Below are 21874 nucleotides of genomic sequence, written 5' to 3' on the forward strand. Positions count from 1 at the left end.
AACGCGAGGAAGAGTCGTTTCTGGGGAGGGTGAAACACAGATTGAGAAATTGGAACGAGTATTGATCCATATTTTCCCTATAATAACGACGTTCCAGACAGTCTTCACGGAGTCGCACGTTTTTGTTTTTTTACGGAAACAGCTGTTATTTCATCTCGTCGTTGTGCGGTGGAGCGGGGGGGGGGGGAAATTGTCTTTCTGATAAAAAGTAAAATTATGCGCAACGGCGGCGGCGCTTTCTAAGTGGGAAAACAGCTCTAATTAGGGAAGATTTCAGCAGGAACCTCGCTGGATCTCAGGCTGGTTTCCAACCACCAGACTTGAGCAACACACACTGGTAACGATGACTTTCAATGGGGGAACATCACTCGTAAAAGTATCTGTCACTCTAAGCGACTTCTGCTACATTGTTTCAAGAGTCAGAACCGGAGTGCAGAAAAGGACAGCAGATGTTGCCTTCAATGGAAACGACTAGGAACCCAGTGAATGATTTTATTGGCTGGTTCCTTTTATTATGCAAATAGATTTCAGAAGGAATGTTCTGGGCACACAATAAGCTATACCCTCATACTGTACTGTCTAAGGGAATCAATATGGCACCTCCTCCTCCCATATGTATAAATACAAATATACAGAGAAGGAATGTTCTGGGCACACAATAAGCTATACCCTCATACTGTACTGTCTAAGGGAATCAATATGGCACCTCCCTCCTCCCATATGTATAAATACAAATATACAGAGAAGGAATGTTCTGGGCACACAATAAGCTATACCCTCATACTGTACTGTCTAAGGGAATCAATATGGCACCTCCTCCTCCCATATGTATAAATACAAATATACAGAGAAGGAATGTTCTGGGCACACAATAAGCTATACCCTCATACTGTACTGTCTAACTAAGGGAATCAATATGGCACCTCCTCCTCCCATATGTATAAATACAAATATACAGAGAAGGAATGTTCTGGGCACACAATAAGCTATACCCTCATACTGTACTGTCTAAGGGAATCAATATGGCACCTCCCTCCTCCCATATGTATAAATACAAATATACAGAGAAGGAATGTTCTGGGCACACAATAAGCTATACCCTCATACTGTACTGTCTAAGGGAATCAATATGGCACCTCCTCCTCCCATATGTATAAATACAAATATACAGAGAAGGAATGTTCTGGGCACACAATAAGCTATACCCTCATACTGTACTGTCTAAGGGAATCAATATGGCACCTCCTCCTCCCATATGTATAAATACAAATATACAGAGAAGGAATGTTCTGGGCACACAATAAGCTATACCCTCATACTGTACTGTCTAAGGGAATCAATATGGCACCTCCTCCTCCCATATGTATAAATACAAATATAGAGAGAAGGAATGTTCTGGGCACACAATAAGCTATACCCTCATACTGTACTGTCTAAGGGAATCAATATGGCCTCTCTTATTTGCACAAATACAGAGAAGGAATGCTGTGGGCACACACAATAAACCTTGCTCTTTACTACTTATGACCAGTACTTACAGTCAGAGAATAGTAGTTGTTACACAGTGGAGGGGTGACCATAGAAAGAAACATAAGGTGAAACAAAACAAACACTGGCAGGTTACGACTGCTGACGGCCCCCCTAACACATCAGTGGGGCTGCTGAGAGTCGGCTAATATAATAAAGCGGTGCCTGAGTTCAAGACGATTAAAACTTAGCGTTTGCCGTTTTACAGCCATTTTATTTAGAAACACAAATAAATATGCACTGCGCTCCCATTCCTTTCATTACCCGCACAACTCCGGCTCTACCTTGTATGGGCGCGTTTTTATCTTCGACATAAATGTCATATACGGAGAGCCAAGTTCTCTCGCCTTTTGCCGGGGGACAATAAAGGTAAATTTGCAATATGCGCCGACATCCCTAACAGCCATAAACAAATGGATTTAAAATCCCCCTTCCTTTTAAAAAGGAATTAATGGCAGCTTCTATTGCATTGTTTATGCACTGTAATTTAAATAGAGCACGCGGCGCTCGCAGGTAGTTAACAAAAAGATTACGGCGGCGCCGACAATATATGCGCGCTCATTGATAATCTGAAAACCTTTATTTCAGCAGCCATTAAACAATCTCACAAAATTATTACCTGTATTTGCCGCGACTTCCAAGCAGCCTTTATTCCTAGTTACCTGTGAAGTGCATCGTAAGTGGGGACTTGGATTGTTACCCTCTTAACATTAACGCGGGGAGCGCCGGCGAAGACTTTCATTTTTTTATGTTGGTTTTTTTTTTAAGGTAAATCTGAAATCGTAGGAAGAAATAACTGCCATTAGTAGGGAACGTGTATTCCGCAGAGTAGAAGGGTTAAGTGCTCGCTTTGTTCCGGAGTCTTCTGCTTAATGCTGTGGAACGCGTCGGGGTGGAAATGTAACTTAATGCACTGCCAAAACGAAACGAGATCAATGATTGTGATCATTTTGCCAAATTCTATATTCTTTTGAGTCCAAATGATACAAAGTTCATATGGAAGCAGCTAAGATTGACCCATTCCCTGTCCTTTCAGCCCTGGCCCACTCACAACTCCAACCCACCCCATTTTACTCTCAATCTGTCCCAATTCACACTCCCATGACAGCCAGTTCCACCTTTACCCACTAGGCTTCACCCCTCATCCACACAGTCCTAACCCCAGGGTCGGACTGGGCCGGCGGGACACCGGGAAAAAACCTGGTGGGCCCAGGTTTTTTCCCGGTGTCCCAACGGCCCAGTCCGACCCTGGGGTGAGACTGTGCGGATGAGGGGTGAAGCCTAGGAGGGCCCTAGGCAGGGCCGGCCTTAGGCCTATTGGACCAATTGGGCCCAATAGGGCCCCGCACCACAGGGCAGCACAGATAATATTTCCCTCAGCACATGATGCTGCCTGGCCTGCCCCCAACTTTGAGAGTCCAGCCCATCCCCAAATCCATAGGTCCAGCCCACCCCCAACTCTGATAAGCCAGCCTATCCCCCAACTCCATAGGTCTAGCCTGCCCCCAACTCTCATAGGCCCAGCTTTCCTCCAACCTTGATAGGCCCTGCCTGCCCCCAATCCAACCAAGCCTGCTCCCAAGCTGAATCTGCCCAGCCTGCCCCAAACTAATTGGCCCAGTCCACTCTCCTATTTCCTCCCTCTCTCTCTTACCCTGTGTGCCCCTATTATGTGCCCCTATTTCATCCCTCTCACTCTCTTACCTTGTCTGCCCCTTTCCTTTCTATTTTGTGCCTGTATGCCCTTATTTTCCTAAATACTTGGTGTGTCAGTAGCCAGCAACACTTTGTCTAGGGGCCCCGCCAACATGGTCCCAATTGGGCCCCACATTTGATAGGATCAGCCCTGGCCCTAGGTGTCGTAGCCCCAGTTGGCCCCCAATGCTCCAGTCCGACCCTACCCACCCCTGTTAAATCACCTCCCCAATGTGATCAACTTGTGGGACTGTTGGACTGATATGCAAATGTTTAGCATTGTAGAGCTCATTTATGACCCCACCCGCAAGCATGGTGGCTAGGGTTACCACCAGCCTGGTTTTGACATGGACAGTCCAGTTTTCAGGAGAGCTGTCCAGGTCAGGACCTGGACTGATCAATCGGCAATCATCACATCATAACCCCCACCCGATGTCACTGGGCCTGCCTCTGAAGTCGCCGACCCTGCTCATGATATCACCCATCACATCCCACTGCCCCATCTAAATGCAGCCAGAAGGTGGCACTAAAATGGGGCCCACCGACACCATTCATTTAAGGTACCCAAACACACTCCTTGCCCTTACGTAAAAGTGCACTTGGCACCAGCGTGTTTATGCCGTTCCTTGAATTGAATCAAGGGCAAGTATGCCTGTTGATAGTGGGAAATCCTCTATCTACCACCACCTTTAACATGGCAGTAATTCCATAAAGCTTCCCAATCACAAGCTAAGGACATTGAAAACCTGATCTCCAAAAGTGCCTCCATCCCCAATGGGAATATTTTAACCTAAACTGCACCCAATGGAGTCAAAATACAATTGCAATTAGGGGATTCCATGGATCAAGCAGATCTTTATCCAATTTTAGTGGGGCCTAGGGAGACCCATCAGAAGATGACCATCAACACACAAATGTGGTCTACTCTCAAGAAGACTGGATAGACAGATATCTGTAAGGTGAGGGATCCATGAACGCCAACATTATCTGGAGCGGCCGAATCGACAGATTTCATAGGCCGGTGTTTGGCCACCATTACTCTAATCAAGACGAAGCTTAGACATTCCTAGCCTGGTGCATATCTTTGGGAGAACCTAACAAAGAAAAATCCCTCGAGCAAAGTAAATACTTTTAGAACTGAATTTTGTGAAAATGACCAGATTTTTAAAAGTTTAAAACGGCAGACACCAACGCGCTTTGACGCGGTGAAATTTGGTGGATCTCTAGGGGGGCTCTTGTAGAGCAAGACAAGTATAGGAAGAGAAACCCTCAAACATCTTCCTTTATGATTGTAGAGACTCGGCTCACAATGGGCCCTGCATTGTTCACTCATGTGCACTAACTCCTATTTTTATGCAAGAGTAATTTGTGATTAGTAGGTGAGATTTAATGGAGACTAATTAGACAACATCGTTACCCTGGGCCATGCTTGTCATGATCAAATAAGTGTCACCCCCCGATGCTGATACAATGTTCTCACTCGGTGCTACACGGTAACACTCCCACACTGAGCAGCCTGAGATCATTGCCTGCAGCAAACATGTCAAATTATAGAGCCTCCTATGCACCTGATATTTAATTACCTCCTCGCTCTACAGACGCGCCGTGCAAACGGCCAGCGACTTCAATACACTGAGCCAGACAGCAGGAACATTGTTTGTGGCAGGTGGAAAAGAAAAACCGTACAGAAAGGACGCCGTTGTAATTGACTGGTCTGACCACCACTTACCCTTTGATTTGCCTCCCCCCCCCCCCCGTCTCTTCAAAACACTCCCAGGCTGTTTAGTGTGAACCTGTCTATAGCAATCAATTCCTAATCTGAATCACACATTTGAAATTGACATTTGCAGCATTTTACACTTGCGCACAGTCTCCAGATGCATCGCGTTGCTGCGGGGGGAATCACAGAAGAATCATTTCATTACCATAAGAAACACGGTTTTTTGTTGATACTAGAGAGCAGGGTTTGTGTCAGGAGCATTCAGGGATCAATTCAATCTTCGGAAAAAAATGGCAAAAAAAAAGATTTTCGGGGGTACTTCTTTATATAGGGGGGCAATTACATGTTGTAAATACCGGGGAAAGATCTCAGCAAGATCTCAACGCACAAAGTGTCAGCAATTTATATGAGGTTTTTACAACCTCAGATTTCAGTGTTTCTCTTTTTAATATCAATTAATAAAAATTTTGGGCACGTTTGTCCATTTAGCTTAAATCTAAATATGCAAATCAGGCTTTGGGCTTTCTTGCTGTTGTCTAGGAATTAAGTTTATTCCAGAAAATGATTTGCTTTTGGGCAGAGATTTGACTTTTATCTGCAAATAGGGCACAGCTATGGGGATCACAGTGGTCCCTAACAATGCACATCTATTTATGAATTTTGGGGGGTCTTTCCATGTCATAACCATGGATGAGACAGAAGGAAGGCCTCCTTTAAATTTGGAAATGGCACATTGATTGTGTATTTTTGGGGGTGAATTGACTGGCACACAGGACTCTGCAATGTGAGGGATCTCCAAAGATTAGTTGGTCACATACAGCGTTTCAGGGGTAGGCCCCTTAGTCAGGTAATTATTTAGGGTGTCACTTGTAGATATCAGGGTTTCTCGTACGACATCACTAAATGGCTTGGAATTCCTAAAGTGAAAAGGGAGACTGTTCGTTACCTAGACGTTCCCCATAAGTTAGTTACTACGGCAGACCTCCATGTAATTGTTACTGTTTGAAGGCACCACATGTTCCAGGAGTGGGCAAATTTGGGACACAAAAGAGGGTGCAGTCACTATATTTTTTTGTCTGTAGATTTTTATTTGGTAGGTTTAAGCCAAAAAGTGTGGATTTGGAGAAACCTCTAATTTCTTTTTTGCCTTTTGCAATAAATGCACCAGTTCATTGACATTACTTATTGTGTTGTTATTGTTTGGATACTTCTCCTAAAGAGCAATATTCCAAGTGAGTGGAGATCATAATATCTCAGCCCCAGGTCTCCCATTCCATAAATCTGCCCCATGTGCCATGACCCTTAAAGCCAATGTATATCAAGGTGGTGTAAGTATACAACTATACAGAAGGATACACTGAGTACAGAGAAGGGAAACACACAAGGAAAAGCACAAGGTTGGTGCCCTATCACATACTCTCTATAGGGAACATGAAAAAGGAAGAACAGAGTAGTAGACAAACAAGGAACCCAGAAATCTACATTCTTGAGGAGAAAAGTCAGAAAGTAAAGAAGAGAAGGAGTAAATTAAGGAGAGAAGCCCACAATGGGTGGGAATGATGGAGAATAAAACCATATTGGAAAGGAGGAGAGAAAAACAGAATGAGAAAAAAAGAAGAAAAGGAAAAAGGGAAGATAAGAGGAAAATAAAGAATGTGGTAATAGAAAACAGGGCACAAAGAAGAACCTAATGATGGACCAAACTGGAAAGGAGGAAAGAAAGACAGGATTAGAATAAAAGGAGAAAAGGGAAGAGAATAGGAAAATTAAGAATGAAATAGAAGAAAACAATAGGCATGAAGAAGAACCTAGTGAAGAACCAGACTGGAAAGGAAGAGAGAAAGACAGAATGAGAATAAAAGGAGAAAAGGGAAGAGAAGAGGAAAAGAAAGAATGTGATAGATTAAAACAATGGGCATGAAGAAGAAGTTAATGACGGACCAAACTGGAAAGGATAAAAGATAAATTGGGACAGAGTAGGGGTGAATTAGTTATTCCTTTGGCCTTAGACTGTACTGCAAAACTGTCCCATTCAGCCTCACCCTGCCCCCATCCATCCAACCAGTTTCAGCCCTTTTTTTTGGTCCTGGGCCCCCTAAGAATGAATGACCGCAGATAGACCTGATGTTAAAATTCCACCGGATAAGAGAAGGAAGGGGAGAAAAAGGTAAGGGGAGAAAGGTAGAGTATCTGGAGAGAATAAAAGGAAGAAAGTGAAAGGAGATGGAATGAGAGAACAGAATGAGAGAAGTGCAGGAACCAGGGCCAAACCCTACAGTGAGTCTTGTTCTTTGATGGGGCCACAACACCCCCTAATCTCAGTAGCAAATGTATCCAGTGGATCACACATTGCAGGACCTGATTTTACATTGGCGCTTCATGGTTAGAACCATTGGGGGGATGTACCATCTCAAATTCAGATTAAAACTTATTTAAGTTCCCCAATACAGTCACACGGTACACGGGTAACTTTTTCTTCATTAAGGGGCGCCATGCAGGGGGAAATCTCTGGCACTGTAATTATGTGGGGGGCAGTGGAGCAGAAGAGAGGGAGGAGAGAGTTACACAACTATTTTGATTGCCTTATCTGGGGTTTGTTTTTCAGTTTGTAAAACAGCCCAAATTCTCTATATTTTGCGTTCACCATGTAATTAGAAGGTAAGTGGCCCTCACCTCTGTATTCTAATGAGCTGATCAACAACAGAATTAGCAAAGGGAGATCTTTTGTGATGTGCGCAGGTGCCTGGTGGCTAAACCGCTCCCTTTCTGCATCTCCGAGCCCTCGAGTCAGAATAAAGCAATCTAATTACCTGTAATCCTAATTGCGCAGTCGGCTAGTAAAAGGCTTAATACGACTTCTTTTATATTTATAAAACTGCACAGCTTGTGGAAAAAGTCCTCCAAACACTTGGCAGGAATCCCAGGAGATCAAGATGGAGGCTGCCGTGCCGCCAACACGTAAACAAGCTCTTTGTTCTTCTTCCTAAACATTATTCTTCCTAAACATTATTCTTCCTAAACATTATTTTCCTAAACATTATTCTTTCTAAACATTATTCTTCCTAAACATTATCTGCAACGGGCCTCAGCCTGGACCCATGTTGCCTCACTCTCTGCTTGTTTGGGAAAAGCTGGGGCAAAACTGACAAAAAGTTATAGTGGGGGAGGGGGTCTCATTACTGGAAGGATATAGTGCAGATGTACTAACATGATACATAAAGACTGTATTCCTCTTATCATAAACTTCATGATCTCTTTAATGGAAAGGAAGCAAAGCAACGAGCATAGGAAGGGTGTTATTATTACAAGGGCTGCTCACCAATCTAAAGGGTATAGGTATCCTACATTGTGCTGTACAACTCATCAAAGTTTTGGGGTGCAGGAGTATAGAGGGACAGTGGGGTTCCTGACTGATGTACAATATCAATATATGTGTGAGATACAGATCATTATCCCAAGGTTTGGGGGTGCAGGAGTATAGAGGGACAGTGGGGTTCCTGACTGATGTACAATATCAATATATGTGTGAGATACAGATCATTATCCCAAGGTTTGGGGGTGCAGGAGTATAGAGGGACAGTGGGGTTCCTGACTGATGTACAATATCAATATATGTGTGAGATACAGATCATTATCCCAAGGTTTGGGGGTGCAGGAGTATAGAGGGACAGTGGGGTTCCTGACTGATGTACAATAGCAATATATGTGTGAGATACAGATCATTATCCCAAGGTTTGGGGGTGCAGGAGTATAGAGGGGACAGTGGGGTTCCTGACTGATGTACAATATCAATATATGTGTGAGATACAGATCATTATCCCAAGGTTTGGGGGTGCAGCAGTATAGAGGGGACAGTGGGGTTCCTGACTGATGTACAATATCAATATATGTGTGAGATACAGATCATTATCCCAAGGTTTGGGGGTGCAGGAGTATAGAGGGACAGTGGGGTTCCTGACTGATGTACAATATCAATATATGTGTGAGATACAGATCATTATCCCAAGGTTTGGGGGTGCAGGAGTATAGAGGGACAGTGGGGTTCATAACTGATGTACAATATCAATATATGTGTGAGATACAGATCATTATCCCCAAGGTTTGGGGGTGCAGGAGTATAGAGGGACAGTGGGGTTCCTGACTGATGTACAATATCAATATATGTGTGAGATACAGATCATTATCCCAAGGTTTGGGGGTGCAGGAGTATAGAGGGACAGTGGGGTTCCTGACTGATGTACAATATCAATATATGTGTGAGATACAGATCATTATCCCAAGGTTTGGGGGTGCAGGAGTATAGAGGGACAGTGGGGTTCCTGACTGATGTACAATATCAATATATGTGTGAGATACAGATCATTATCCCAAGGTTTGGGGGTGCAGGAGTATAGAGGGGACAGTGGGGTTCCTGACTGATGTACAATATCAATATATGTGTGAGATACAGATCATTATCCCAAGGTTTTGGGGTGCAGGAGTATAGAGGGACCAGATGCAGAATGAGGTGCAAGTTACAGAAATAAAGGGAAAATGGTGTAAATAATAAATTCAGAAGCCGCTGATACATTTACAGAGGGAGAGAGAGAGAAAGTAACTCCGTTTGGGGAATTTACACCTCTGTGGAATTTGCGGGGAACATTCCTGATCACAGGAGAAATCTTTATGCCTTTGGGGGGAGAAAGCGGCTACCAAATCCGGTACAAATTACTAGAGAAACGTCTGTAGCCAAAACAAATTTAAAAACAAAAAAATCAAAACAGATTTGAAGTATAAAGCGGTGTTTTCCCTCCTCGCTGGACCTTTTAAAATTGTCTTTAGATGTGGAGAGAAATTGGACAAAACATCAACTAACAGGACGAGGCGGATTAAGAAAACCTTCTCGAAAATCACATTTCAATTTGGCAGCAAGAAGCGTAAAGTGTGTGTTTGTGTATCACAGTGAGTGTAAGCTGGACTGGTGCAAGGACTGATGGGAATCATTACCTAGAATAATACTGCGAGCTGTCAGATCCCGAAATATTGAAAATGTTCATTTTTTATAATTCTGATGATTTTACCCTTTATATAAATTCTGAGATGCTCAAATGTCAAAATTATTTTATGAGGTTAAAAGTTGTGGAAAACATGAAATGTCCCTCCATAGGAAATAATGATTTTTTTTTCTCCTCCATCATGACCAGAGGCCTGGCAATATTAAATAAAAATAGTAAAATAAAAACAATAAATCAAGATAGTGAAAAAAATAAAATAAATACAGATTTTAAACTAAAAACTATAAATCAAGACAATGAATTAAAATGTAAAAAAAAATTGATAAAAATAAAATAAAAATGAAAAATAAATATTTAAATATATAAAATAAATAAAAGTATATTATATTTGATAATAAAATAAAAAACAATTTAAAAAAAGAAAAAATAGAGAGGGATGGTGAAATGAGATTTATTCACCAAATATTTACTTATTTTTCTTGCCAAACATCATTGCAGGATTGTGAGCTGATTAGAAAGAGGTGCTGTGTCCTATGAATGGGGACGTCGCTGCTGGGACCCCCAGACAATCAATAATCACTTTGGCAGCCCTTAAAAAATGTAAAAAAAATAATTGTTAATTAAAAATATACATTGAAGAAAATGTTACAGCTAGTACATGTCATGTGATGTTGCCGGTAGATACTTGTAAAGTGTAAGAGAGGAGTGTATTAATAATGAAACATTGTTTGTGTTGTGTATGGAAAGAAAATAATACAAAGCAACTGTATCCAGGCTTACGCTAAAGTAATACACCAGGTTACGCCCGCCATTGGCCAAACTAATACATTGAAAAAATATAGGGTCTATCAGCTTGAATGTTTTTGTTTCAAATTATTTTATACATGAATACATACATTCACGAGACTGTGGTTCAGGTTTCAGGAGTGTTAGTACAAGGATGAAATGGGGGGCTGGTGTGAACCCCCCTATATGAGAGACGGCATTTAAGAAATGGGCCCAAATCAAAGCAGGGGATTTGAGCAACAATGTAAGTACAAACTCATGAGCGCTGGAGAGAGAAATTAAACCAATTCCCAGAAAGCTGCATGTAAAGTTGGCATAAAAATGTGCCGAAATGCCCCCCCCGATTCAGAATTGTGTTGCGCTGCCACCTAGTGGTGCCGTCGGGGAGTGCGCGCGCTCATCAGATGAAGACGTTGTACTGGAGATTTTTATTTCAATTTGCTTTATTTATTTATTTCCTCAGCCCTTCCCTGGAACATCTTTATTAGCAAGTAGTTACTGTGTCCAACCCGTAATATTGTTTTTTCAGCTTTCTTTATATTTTTAATTTGTAAAACTTTTTTGGGGGGTGGAGAGGGGTGCAAAATCTATCATCTATCTATTCATTAACAATTGATCTGGAGATTCTGCAGAAGTATCAAGTAGACAGTGTGGAGCCCTACAAACTGACCGATAGAACACAAGTGCCCTGAGAGCACCCATGTGCCGAGAAGCTTGATGCCATTTGGGCCCATGTAACCAGGCTGGGGTTAGGGTGCAAAGATTGGGGGGCAGAACGGGCAGAGAATTTCATTACCAAATAAATCCTAATCCTGGCCTAAATCTTGGGTGCAGTCTCTCTCCTTATTGCAGGAGACCTGCTCCACCCACATTCCAACATGGAGACGGGCAGTGCGAGAAAATTCCACCTGATTTCTTCCTTTTCATCTAATCCAAAATCATTTTATTTTGTGGAAACCTGTTTCCAAGTGTTGAATCCCCCTGGTTCCGAATGGGTTTAGGCCCTTGGAAACAGAGCCAGTCCACCTGTTACACAACTACATTTCCCATCATCCTCTGTTAGTTACATTAAGCCTCGATTGTAGCAACTCTGCAAAAACAAACCATCACAAACTGTCAGTTATTATTGGGCTAAAACTCAGCAATTTATTGTTGAAAGGTCACAAATTCTGGACCCTGTTTCTGGCAGGGAAGTATGGAGCCAGTACCCTAATTAGAGGCCCATCATGATAAGGATTCTGACTCAGGCCCAGTCTGTGGGTTCTGGAAAATTCCAGAGGGGCTGCTGTAAGATGCCATAGAAAGTCACTATTTAGTGGGCTGGTGGGGGGCTGTTTGGGCTTCTCTGTATTTGGAATGCCAGGGCCTCTAGACCTGTAATCTGACTGACCCACTGGTACCGTCCAATCAAACACAGCATCACAATAATGAATAAAATGACAGGCTCCTGTTGTATTTAATTCCAGAACAGACAGGAGCAGCCCCCCCCACCCTGATATCCCACTTTCTGCCCCAGTCCCCCCAAAATCCCAGATCCTTGTCCGGGGGCTTTGATGTGGGTGGCCCCAGAGAGTAGATATTATTTGTAGGGCCTCTTTGTTTAAAAATTAATGTTATTATCTCTGCATGAAACGCGGCAATTCCCCGAGTGCACCAGAGCCGGGGCAATTAGCATGTTCAATTGCTGGTCTGTTTCGAGGCGGAACCTCCCCAGTGAATGTACATTCTGAGCTTCGTTTGTGCGATCGCTTCCCTCCCGGCCGGGCAAGTAGAACTGTTAAACTTTAATGAACGCAACTTGTACGCCGTGGTGCCGGGACTCTCACACAATGCAGTGACCTACTTAGCGCTCGTCCCTATTATCATAATGATTGTTTCACTCGTTATTATTCCTCATCAAAGAGATGAATATGGAATGTGTAATGACTGTGAGTAATTAGTGCAATGTGAGTGATTGAGTGCAGATATATATACATATATATGAGTGCCCTGCCAGTGGCCTTGTCTCATGGGTCCATTTCTTTACAAGTGGCATGTCATGTCATCAGGTCTACTTGCCCTTGGCTGCTCTTCAATGTTGTCTCACTTTGTTCTGATAGTAGCTTACAGGGGGAGGAGCTGGGAGTCTGTGGCTCAAGTAGTGGGTGGGACTACAACACTCTGATGAAAGCTTACAGGGGAAAGGGCTTGGAGTCTGTGACTCAAGTAATGGGCGGGACTAGAAGACTCTGATGGAAGCTTATAGGGGTAGGGTCTTGGAGTCTGTGACTCAAGCAGTGGGTGGGACTGAAATACTCTGATGGAAGCTTACAGGGGTAGGGTCTGGGAGTCTGTGACTCAAGTAGTGGGTGGGTCTAGAAGATTCTAAAGGAAGCTTACAGGGGGAGGGGCTTGCAGTCTGTGACTCAAGCAGTGGGTTTGACTAGAACACCCTAAAGGAAGCTTAAAAGGGTAGGAGGTATGAGTCTTTGACTCAAGCAGTGGGTGGGACTAGAAGACTCTAAAGGAAGCTTACAAGGGTAGGGGGTATGAGTTTGTGACTCAAGCAGTGGGTTTAATTAGCAGACTCTGATGGAAGCTTACAGGGGGAAAGGCTGGGAGTTTGTGACTCAAGTAGTGGATAGAGCTAGAAGATAATTGTTATGTTTTGGTAGCCGAGGATGAGTAGAGTATAAAAGTGCTTTATTAGCAGGTTCATGCAGCCATTACACTTCAACTCTAATACTTTAAACCAGTCTAGAGTACTTTATACACAGTATAACTCTTGTGCACAGTGAAACCTACAGGCCCTTTGTATAAACACCACAATAATGATAAAAGCTTACAGGGTTAGGGGCTAGAAGTCTGTGACTCAAGCAGTGGGTGGGATTATAAGAGTCTGATGGCAGCTTGGGGCAAATTGGATCAGTACTTGTTCAAAGGGTGTGTGAATCCCATGCATTGGGCTGATACAACCCATCCTACACCTGAGGTAAGATATTCAATTTGGGCAGCTGCACATCATTCATCGGACACAGTGGCTCCTATTTCATATGTTCCGCTTCACCCTCTCAAAACACAAAGCATTTGATTCTAATCAGTTTATGGCTTTGCAGGGAAAATCTTAGTATTTAATTAGATATTGATATATATTAACCTGACACCAAATGGAGCGCACTTCTAGGAGAACTCAACATTACAGAGTTTATTATAAAGGCTTGAGCGACATCTGCTGGTCAGGCACAGAAATGTCCAGAAACAGAATAAACGAAGGGGATTTATTTTGGAACAGAGGGGGCAAGAGAAGCAATTAGCAGCATTCCAGTCGCCCCCTTCTGTACTTCCATTTCCGAACAGTTTGGTGCTTTTTGGAGCATTTTAATATAAAAGCTTTCAATCGATTGAGCCAATTCCAGAATTCTGCTTCCTCTGCAACGTGAGTAACGCTCTGCAAGGTGTTCTGCATCAGCATTGAATGTAGTAATAACAGCAATTATATGTGGAACTCAGCACATGCCCACCTACCTCTCTGTTCCATTTGCCATTGTATCAAATCAGTGGCTGCTCTGCTCCCTACAGAAATAGGGATTGGTAACACTAGATAGGTACCTAATATATAGAGACAAGAGGAAAGTGTTGGAAGGGTTACTGTCTGCTCTCTCTCATTTCCCTACAGAAATAGGGATTGGTAACACTAGATAGGTACTTAATATATAGAGACAAGAGGAAAGTGTTGGAAGGGTTACTGTCTGCTCTCTCTCATTTCCCTACAGAAATAGGGATTGGTAACACTAGATAGGTACCTAATATATAGAGACAAGAGGAAAGTGTTGGAAGGGTTACTGTCTGCTCTCTCTCATTTCCCTACAGAAATAGGGATTGGTAACACTAGATAGGTACCTAATATATAGAGACAAGAGGAAAGTGTTGGAAGGGTTACTGTCTGCTCTCTCTCATTTCCCTACAGAAATAGGGATTGGTAACACTAGATAGGTACCTAATATATAGAGACAAGAGGAAAGTGTTGGAAGGGTTACTGTCTGCTCTCTCTCATTTCCCTACAGAAATAGGGATTGGTAACACTAGATAGGTACCTAATATATAGAGACAAGAGGAAAGTGTTGGAAGGGTTACTGCCTGCTCTCTCTCATTTCCCTACAGAAATAGGGACTGGTAGAACCAGATAGGTACCTAATATATAGAGATTTTTATTATAAAAATACACTTATATTAATGCAAACAAAACATCAGCAAATAAAAAATTCAACAAACCCACCCATACACCGTCCTGCCCGCAGAGTCCATCACTCTTTCCATAGGCAACAGTCCAAACCACCAATTCACAAGGCCAGACTTGCAAAGTCTTGTTTGTGTCCATATGGCCTTTATACCACGCAACACAAAAACAATATCCAAACTCCACAACCCTCTTCCAGAAATATATGAGTAACAAAGAATCATTTGCAGCCCTTGCTCTGAGCTTTGCCTTCTTCTAAGGTCTCCCTGATAGTAAGAAGAGCCCCAAAGATGCTCCGCCCTTTCACCGTGCCGAATTGAAAGCCTGACAATAATGTGCCTGAGAACGTACCTGAGAACGTGCCTCCAGTTCTCAATATGCTCCGGGTCCTTACCTTTTGAAAGCAGGATCAAAGAAGAAATCCTCATGGAGGGGTTCAAGACGCCCTCAGCCAGGCTGTCTCTAAAGACCTCCACAAGGACCGGGGCCAACTCTTCTTTGAAAGTCTTCTTTTTATGAAGGCTGTCAATAGCTGCTCTTACCTCGGCCTCTGTTATTTCTGCTTCCAAAGGGGAAAAGTCCAAATTAGACCCCGGGTCACCTCGAAGTAGTCAGTCAGCCAATCCAAGACCTCACAACACCCAGGATGCCCTCCCTGGTAGTCTGCAACTTACCCTGGGTGTCCATGAGGCTTGTTACTAACTTCCTGGCCACAGATTCTCGATAATTCTGAAAAGGGTCCGGTGAGTGAAAATTGCCTTAATCCCTCTCCAGAACCAAAGATCTGTAACGGCTGTACTGATGCCGCCTGATCTCGGCCTTCAGCTGGTTCAACTTTGTCCCATCCACCCCGTCCGAAATACAGGCCTCCAACTTCTTTCGTAGGGACAGGTATCTTTTGTATTTCTCCCCCTCCCTACGTACAGATAGCTTTCTGAAGAGATTTCGGAATGACTCCTTGGCATCCTCCCACCACAATGACACAGAGTCATAAAAGTCAACCCTATCAATCTCGCTCTGAAGGCGCATCCTGAAGGAACGCTGAACCTGGATCTCAATAAGATGATGAATGACAACATTTAATGCTCTGAACAGCACCCCTACACCACCGCATGGCTCAGCCGCTATTGACCAGACAGAAGGCCCATGACACCATTCAGAAGTCGCCTTCCGCGTGTCAGCCCTGGTGGTCAATCGAGTCTCCAAAATGTCTCCATCTGATGATGAGAGACTAGAGAAGGCCAGAAATCTAGCCCTGGGCGAGCAGATGCTACAGACAGAGGTGTAAATCCTAACTGGTACCGTAGCCATGTTGGTTTTTTAATTTGGCTTTTTTTCCTTCTCTTTCATCTTCACATACCCCCTCTCCAAACCTCTTGATCTGGACCCCTGATGGTATAGAGTCCTCATCCCCAAGAGGGACCATCTCGTCCTCTGTGGTTGGATCCATCTCAGGCTGAGAGATAACCATATCGGCGATGCCAGGACATGTTGAACCTCTTCTAAAGAGGCCATAGTGGGTCCAACCACTTCAAGGCTTCACTACACACCACATCATCTGATATGGTCCCATTACCCATAGGTGTTGACTGACTAATGGGAGATGAATGCTGCACTAACTGTTCTAGAGAAAGTTCTTTATCTGTTCTCTGAAACTCTGTCTCCATATTAGACCCCAAGAATCATCAAGATTCAAATCATCGCCTTCACCTGCAGCTGGGCATATCGATTGGATGTTTGTGGGCTGAAAGCCATGATTCCAGGGGACTTCTTTCCTTTACCTGAGGTCTTAACAAACTGCCAGCCCCCTTCCTCAGGGCTATGGGTGTCTCTCTGCTCACTGTCTGATTTATCCTTTTTTTTTCTTCTTTTTTTTGGGTGAATGTTCCTGCAAGGTGGGTGCAGGGCTCAGGCTGGATTCCTGAGATTGCTGGGGTGTTGCCCTTGATGTAGCTGATTGCTGTTTGGGATCAGGGGCTTTTGGGGGAATTACAGCCTTTGACGGGCCTGTTTTAGCCAATGATGGGCCTGCCTGTGGTCTCTGAACATCAAGTCCCTGATCATTAGAGCTCCCTTCCTGACTTTGTGCCTTCTTGCCCTCATTGCTCTGATGTTTCCCAGGGTCTCTCTGCTGGGTCTGATTGGCCTTTGCAGCCTCCTGTCTGTGGTTTTTCTCCACCCTGTCCTGCTGCTCTATCTCCTGAACTGCAACAATCAGCTGATCTTCCTCCTGCTCCAACACATCTTCCCTCTGGGTGCACTGACGCTGCAGCCACAACGCCACATCATTAACTGGCACCCCTTCATTTCTGACAATGATAGTGACAGTTTTTGTCTCAGGTCTGGAGACTGGAACGGCATCAACATTTTTCCATTCTGGCTGATTTTTAAGGGTGTCAAAAAGGCGCCAAAATGCATCCAGTCCCTGTGGTATTTTAAAGCTGACATCCCATTCTGTAGGGGACTGGACAATGCAGGCCTCCATTTCACGGGCCTTAAACTTGGCAGACCTTTCCAGCAGTGTCTTAATATATAGGTTCTACTAGGAGCCTCCTCTTTCTTTCCTTCCCACACCAGTTTAACGCAGTTTTGTCTACGGATTTCTGCTCCCCCTCGGAATCCTCAGCCTCATTGTCTGTATCAGGCATCACATTCCCAGCAGCAACAGCTGAACTTCCCTGATTCCCTCTAGTGGCTGCAGTCAGTTGGGCAGGTGAAGGGTTAAGATGAGAGTTGGGTTCAGGTGTCTCGTTACCTGCAGGATCCTGAGCAGTGGATTCCCCGGCCTGTGAAACCTCAGCAGCCCCAGATCTGACAGTTTGGGACAAAATAGCAGCTTCTCCCTTTCCAGCTGGACTTTTCCCTGCAGCACAGTCTTCAAGGGGTGTTTCTGGCACCACATATTCATCACCCCCAGTCTGACTTATTTGGCTGCCAGAAGAGATGTTTACAGGGGATGATGGGAGTTGTAGTTCATGCACAGACACGCCTCCACCCTGTGGTTCCCCATGACATGTGCCTTTAGCATCCAGTCTGGCTTCAGCCCTCACTGTAACACCAGAAGGTGAAGCCCCCAGAGATGCAGAGTGCTGGTGTTTTCTGCTTTTGGGAAGAGGGGATTTAGTACTCACCGCACCAGAACGCAAGGTACGAGTTTCCTCCTCAGCTGCTCCCGGGGTAAGTTCACTTTCTTTTGCCTCTGGGTGTTTCTTCCACTTCTTCTGGTTTCTGATGGCTCAGACTTTCTGCCTCCAGCAGTCTTTTTCTCTGCAGTTTGTTTGGCAGGGGCCTGGGCCTCCATCTCACCTGCCTCCACTTCCACTGCAACACAATGGCCTTCGGAAAAACTTTGACCCCGGCGTCTAAATCGTGAGGCCGGCGAATTTTCGCGGCCTGCCGAATAAATTTGCCCATCACTATAGATAACGTGATTGGCTAATTAGGAGAGTGTTTGGCGTTCGGATTATTTGGGGGGGTATAATGTGGGGTCCCTCATGTCACAGAAATCATCTTTCCCGCATGTAACAGTTCAGAGATGAGTCTGCGCTGCGGCAGGTCCTTTGGGAAACCCAAAATGAGGGAGAAACATCTGCCTATTTGTATATGGGGGGGGGCACTGAGACTGGGGGTCTAAAAGTGGGTGCATTGGGGGCACTAGAGCAGATTACTTGTCAGGCACAGCAGTCGCAGGCAGGAGATTAGAATCTAATAATGTTCTGACCCTCAGGATCACGGAAAGTAGAACCCGAAATTAAGTTGTGGTGTTGTAGTTTAACTACATCTGCACGGACAGACACCCACAACCCACCCAAAAAGATGGCTGAACTGCCCAACCCACTGATTCTACAGATTTCAGCCCAAGCTTCACTAATGGTTTACCTGTGAGTGGTGAAGGTTCGGGCTGACAATGGAAGGCAGGTGGAGCTTATGGGCAGGGGGGCGGGGGTATTAATAATCTGTGGCCCCCTGGTGACATCATTGCACATATCACAAATGCTTTGGAGACATCACCAGGCATATGCTGCCCCTCGATAATTTTCTTTACCATGACCCTCCTCATCCTCTTTTTGTTGCATTTCCCCTTGTCTCCCCAAAAATTCCCAAGGAGACCAGATAGCAACCCATAAAGACGTTGAAGCTGATAAATCTGTTCTGCGCTGAACCCCCACAACTTCAGCGGCGACAACATCCGGCAGGTGAACCATTTCTGTTAATCAAATCTAATTGCCTCCTATTTCCATGGGATTTCTCTTAGAGCAGTTAATAAGTTGGATGAGGTTGATGAGGAGACGTCAATCTGAAATGACTATTAATAGAACATTTTGGAGATTTAACAACAAAACAACATTTCATCTCATTTCTAGAATTTGGAAACGAGGTCAAGAATCTTTCTAAGATGGGGCGTAAAGAATGAAATGAATGTTCTGGTTCTCAATGAAGCAGTTGCTGGGGGAGGGACAATGCGATCATCGGACTCTGAAGGAAGCAGAAAATGATTAACTTCTATGGTCATTGAGAAGATACTTCAGGAACGAGAAATAACATCCCCTCCCCCATCCTTCATAACTACAGAGGGACCCAGGCACGACAGCTGATAGACATTCCGAGCAGAATTCAAAGGAGACAGAGATGAATCCACCAAAGGTGAAGAAGATCTCAACAAAGAAAGTGGAGGACACATCGGCTCTTCGGTGGGCACGGGTGGTGAACCGCGGAGAAGAGAAAAGGAATACCGAGATTATCAAAGTGTTCCAGAGATCCGCCATGATTGAGTGCTCTGATATCAACAGAGACATCAAGGCCTTGAGGCAATCCCTGATAAGGATCAACACGTCTACTGGTTCCTTTGAGGAACATCTCAGCCGAGAGAAGTAGAGTCGTGTGGTGTCTAATCCTCAACCTCAAAAAATCCAGCATTTAACAATGGAGGCAAAGCAATCTTAGAACCTGATGAGAACATGATGGAACATATCTCCCCACCAGCCACAGATGAACCTTCCATTGAGTTGGCATTGGACTCAACAGACCTGCTAGTGATCCACATTATAATGAAATGGTTTCCTGTAGATATCAACCCTCCTGTTTATAACATTGCTTGTAATTTTAAGGGGGTCCTAAGGTGTTTCTTTTATCATGTATCCCCTCACAATGTAGAATTTGAAGATGTCTTGTTTCCCACTAAATCAGATATTGCCATCTGGATTAAAGTTGTATACAGTGTGTTTACCCTACATGACGAAAAGTATGGGGACCCCTGTGTGGTATCTCCTTCCCAACGTAAGGGTATTAATATGAAACTGCCCCTCCCTTTGCTGCTATAACTGCCCCTACTCTTCTGTGAAGGTTCCCACTAGATGTTGGAACATTGTGGTCTAAATTGACCACTCCCATGATCTGCCCTGACCACACCCAAACGCTTTCTAAATCCCACCCACTCTTCCAAATCTGAACTATTTGTATCTGGACTTGTCTACTCACAGTACCCCTACCCCTCTGCCCCAAAATGACAGCCCCGTTGTACATAATACACAAAATCAATCAAAATGAGTCATTATTTTAGTTATATTTCTGAGAATCCAGGATTTCCCTCTTTGCTGAAGGAACGTCAATTTATTTACTGTAAATCCTTTCTGCTTCCCAACCTGTGATATGCGGATTATTGTAAAGTTCTTATTATATTGAATTATTTTCTTAATAAAGCACCAGTCTTATCTCAAAGCCTTACGTGCTGCCCTCTGGTGGAAATGTGAAGGAGAGTTTTGTGCAGAGAGCCTGGAGTCCAAGAGGTGAGGACATGGGTAGGTACCAATAGCACCACTATAATACAATGATGATTAATAGCCTAATGCAGATTTGTAAGGTCCGTTTGACTTATATCCAGTGTCTGCTCAACTGGACCAGGATCCAGACAGCGTTACCCCAACTTTATCAGTTATAATGGGATTTCTACACCCCATGTGAATTTTAGGCATTTCCCTAAGCATGAGTCCCTTGTACTAAGCACAGTTCATCAAGAACAAAATGGGAATTAAAGGGAAAGTAAAGAATGGGGCAAGAATAGACCTTGAGCCAACGTTGGCCATGACACTCAACCTCACCCCAAAGTTTTTGTTCTTAGTATAAAATGTTTCCAGATCAAAATGAAACCCATAAAAACCAATATAAAGTTGATATAAAAGTGTGTGGTACAAATGAGACACTTGGGTGGCACCCGGCAATGATGTCCGGTCCTTCTCCCGGCACCGACGCCATTGAATTCATTACAGAATATTCTCCTTAGTGCAAGTGATATGGGAACCCGCCGGCTTTCTCCTATACGAAGCTCTCCTCCATGTTTGAGCAGAGAAGGAAAGAATCAACAAGTCGTGGCTTCACCAGTTGTTTGAAATCGGAATCTTCTAGACCCTCAGGGCACATGGTCGCCAGTCTCCGCAGAGCAGCCTGCAGAGAAAACTTCAATTAATAATAATAATAATAATAATACTGGGAGAACTTAAGTGAGTGAAGAAGAGTCACATGGGAACTATACAATGAATTCCTTGCAAGTACAAGGATGTGGGTATCAATACATATACAGCAGCGCAGTGTTACTCTAAGAACTGACTCTTCCAATCTCCTCTCCTGCAGCAAAGTCTCTCCTCTGACTCTCTTGTTTCTGTTGGGCTGTAATGTCATGAGGCACAGGTCCCACTCCCCTTCCCTTTTCCCTAATAATCACATTCTCTTTCTGTCTCCCTGTTGGCTTGTTATGTTGTATTTGCTTCTCCCCACTTACCTCTCATCATATTACTATACCCAACTGTTTGGCCTTACTCTCCCCTATCCTCCCTCTTCTCTCCCCTTCTATATTTCTCCTCTACATTTGTCTCTCTACTCCCTAACCCCCTTTCCCTTCTCTCCTTCTGTCTCTCATCCCCTCTCCTTTCCTTTTCTCCC

The 21874-nt window shown here is 44.0% G+C and overlaps 1 protein-coding gene and 1 long non-coding RNA gene across 2 annotated transcripts in view; one reads left to right on the plus strand and one right to left on the minus strand.

Annotated features, from left to right (window-relative positions):
• The first annotated feature begins 17585 nt into the window (after window positions 1-17585).
• Window positions 17586-20504, plus strand: LOC121402893. Its single transcript, XR_005966843.1, has 3 exons — window positions 17586-18115; window positions 19044-19134; window positions 19303-20504. It is a non-coding gene; the product is annotated as an uncharacterized LOC121402893 (long non-coding RNA).
• Window positions 20477-21874, minus strand: part of LOC108713442 (protein inscuteable homolog) — a 60381-nt gene continuing 58983 nt past the window's right edge. Inside the window, exon 14 of the mRNA XM_041589675.1 lies at window positions 20477-21379. Coding sequence (XP_041445609.1) covers window positions 21251-21379 — 129 coding nt within the window. The 3' untranslated portion in view covers window positions 20477-21250. The remainder of the gene's footprint in view (window positions 21380-21874) is intronic.

Source organism: Xenopus laevis, chromosome 4L (genome assembly GCF_017654675.1).
Source record: "Xenopus laevis strain J_2021 chromosome 4L, Xenopus_laevis_v10.1, whole genome shotgun sequence".
Classification (NCBI taxonomy): Eukaryota; Metazoa; Chordata; class Amphibia; order Anura; family Pipidae; genus Xenopus; species Xenopus laevis.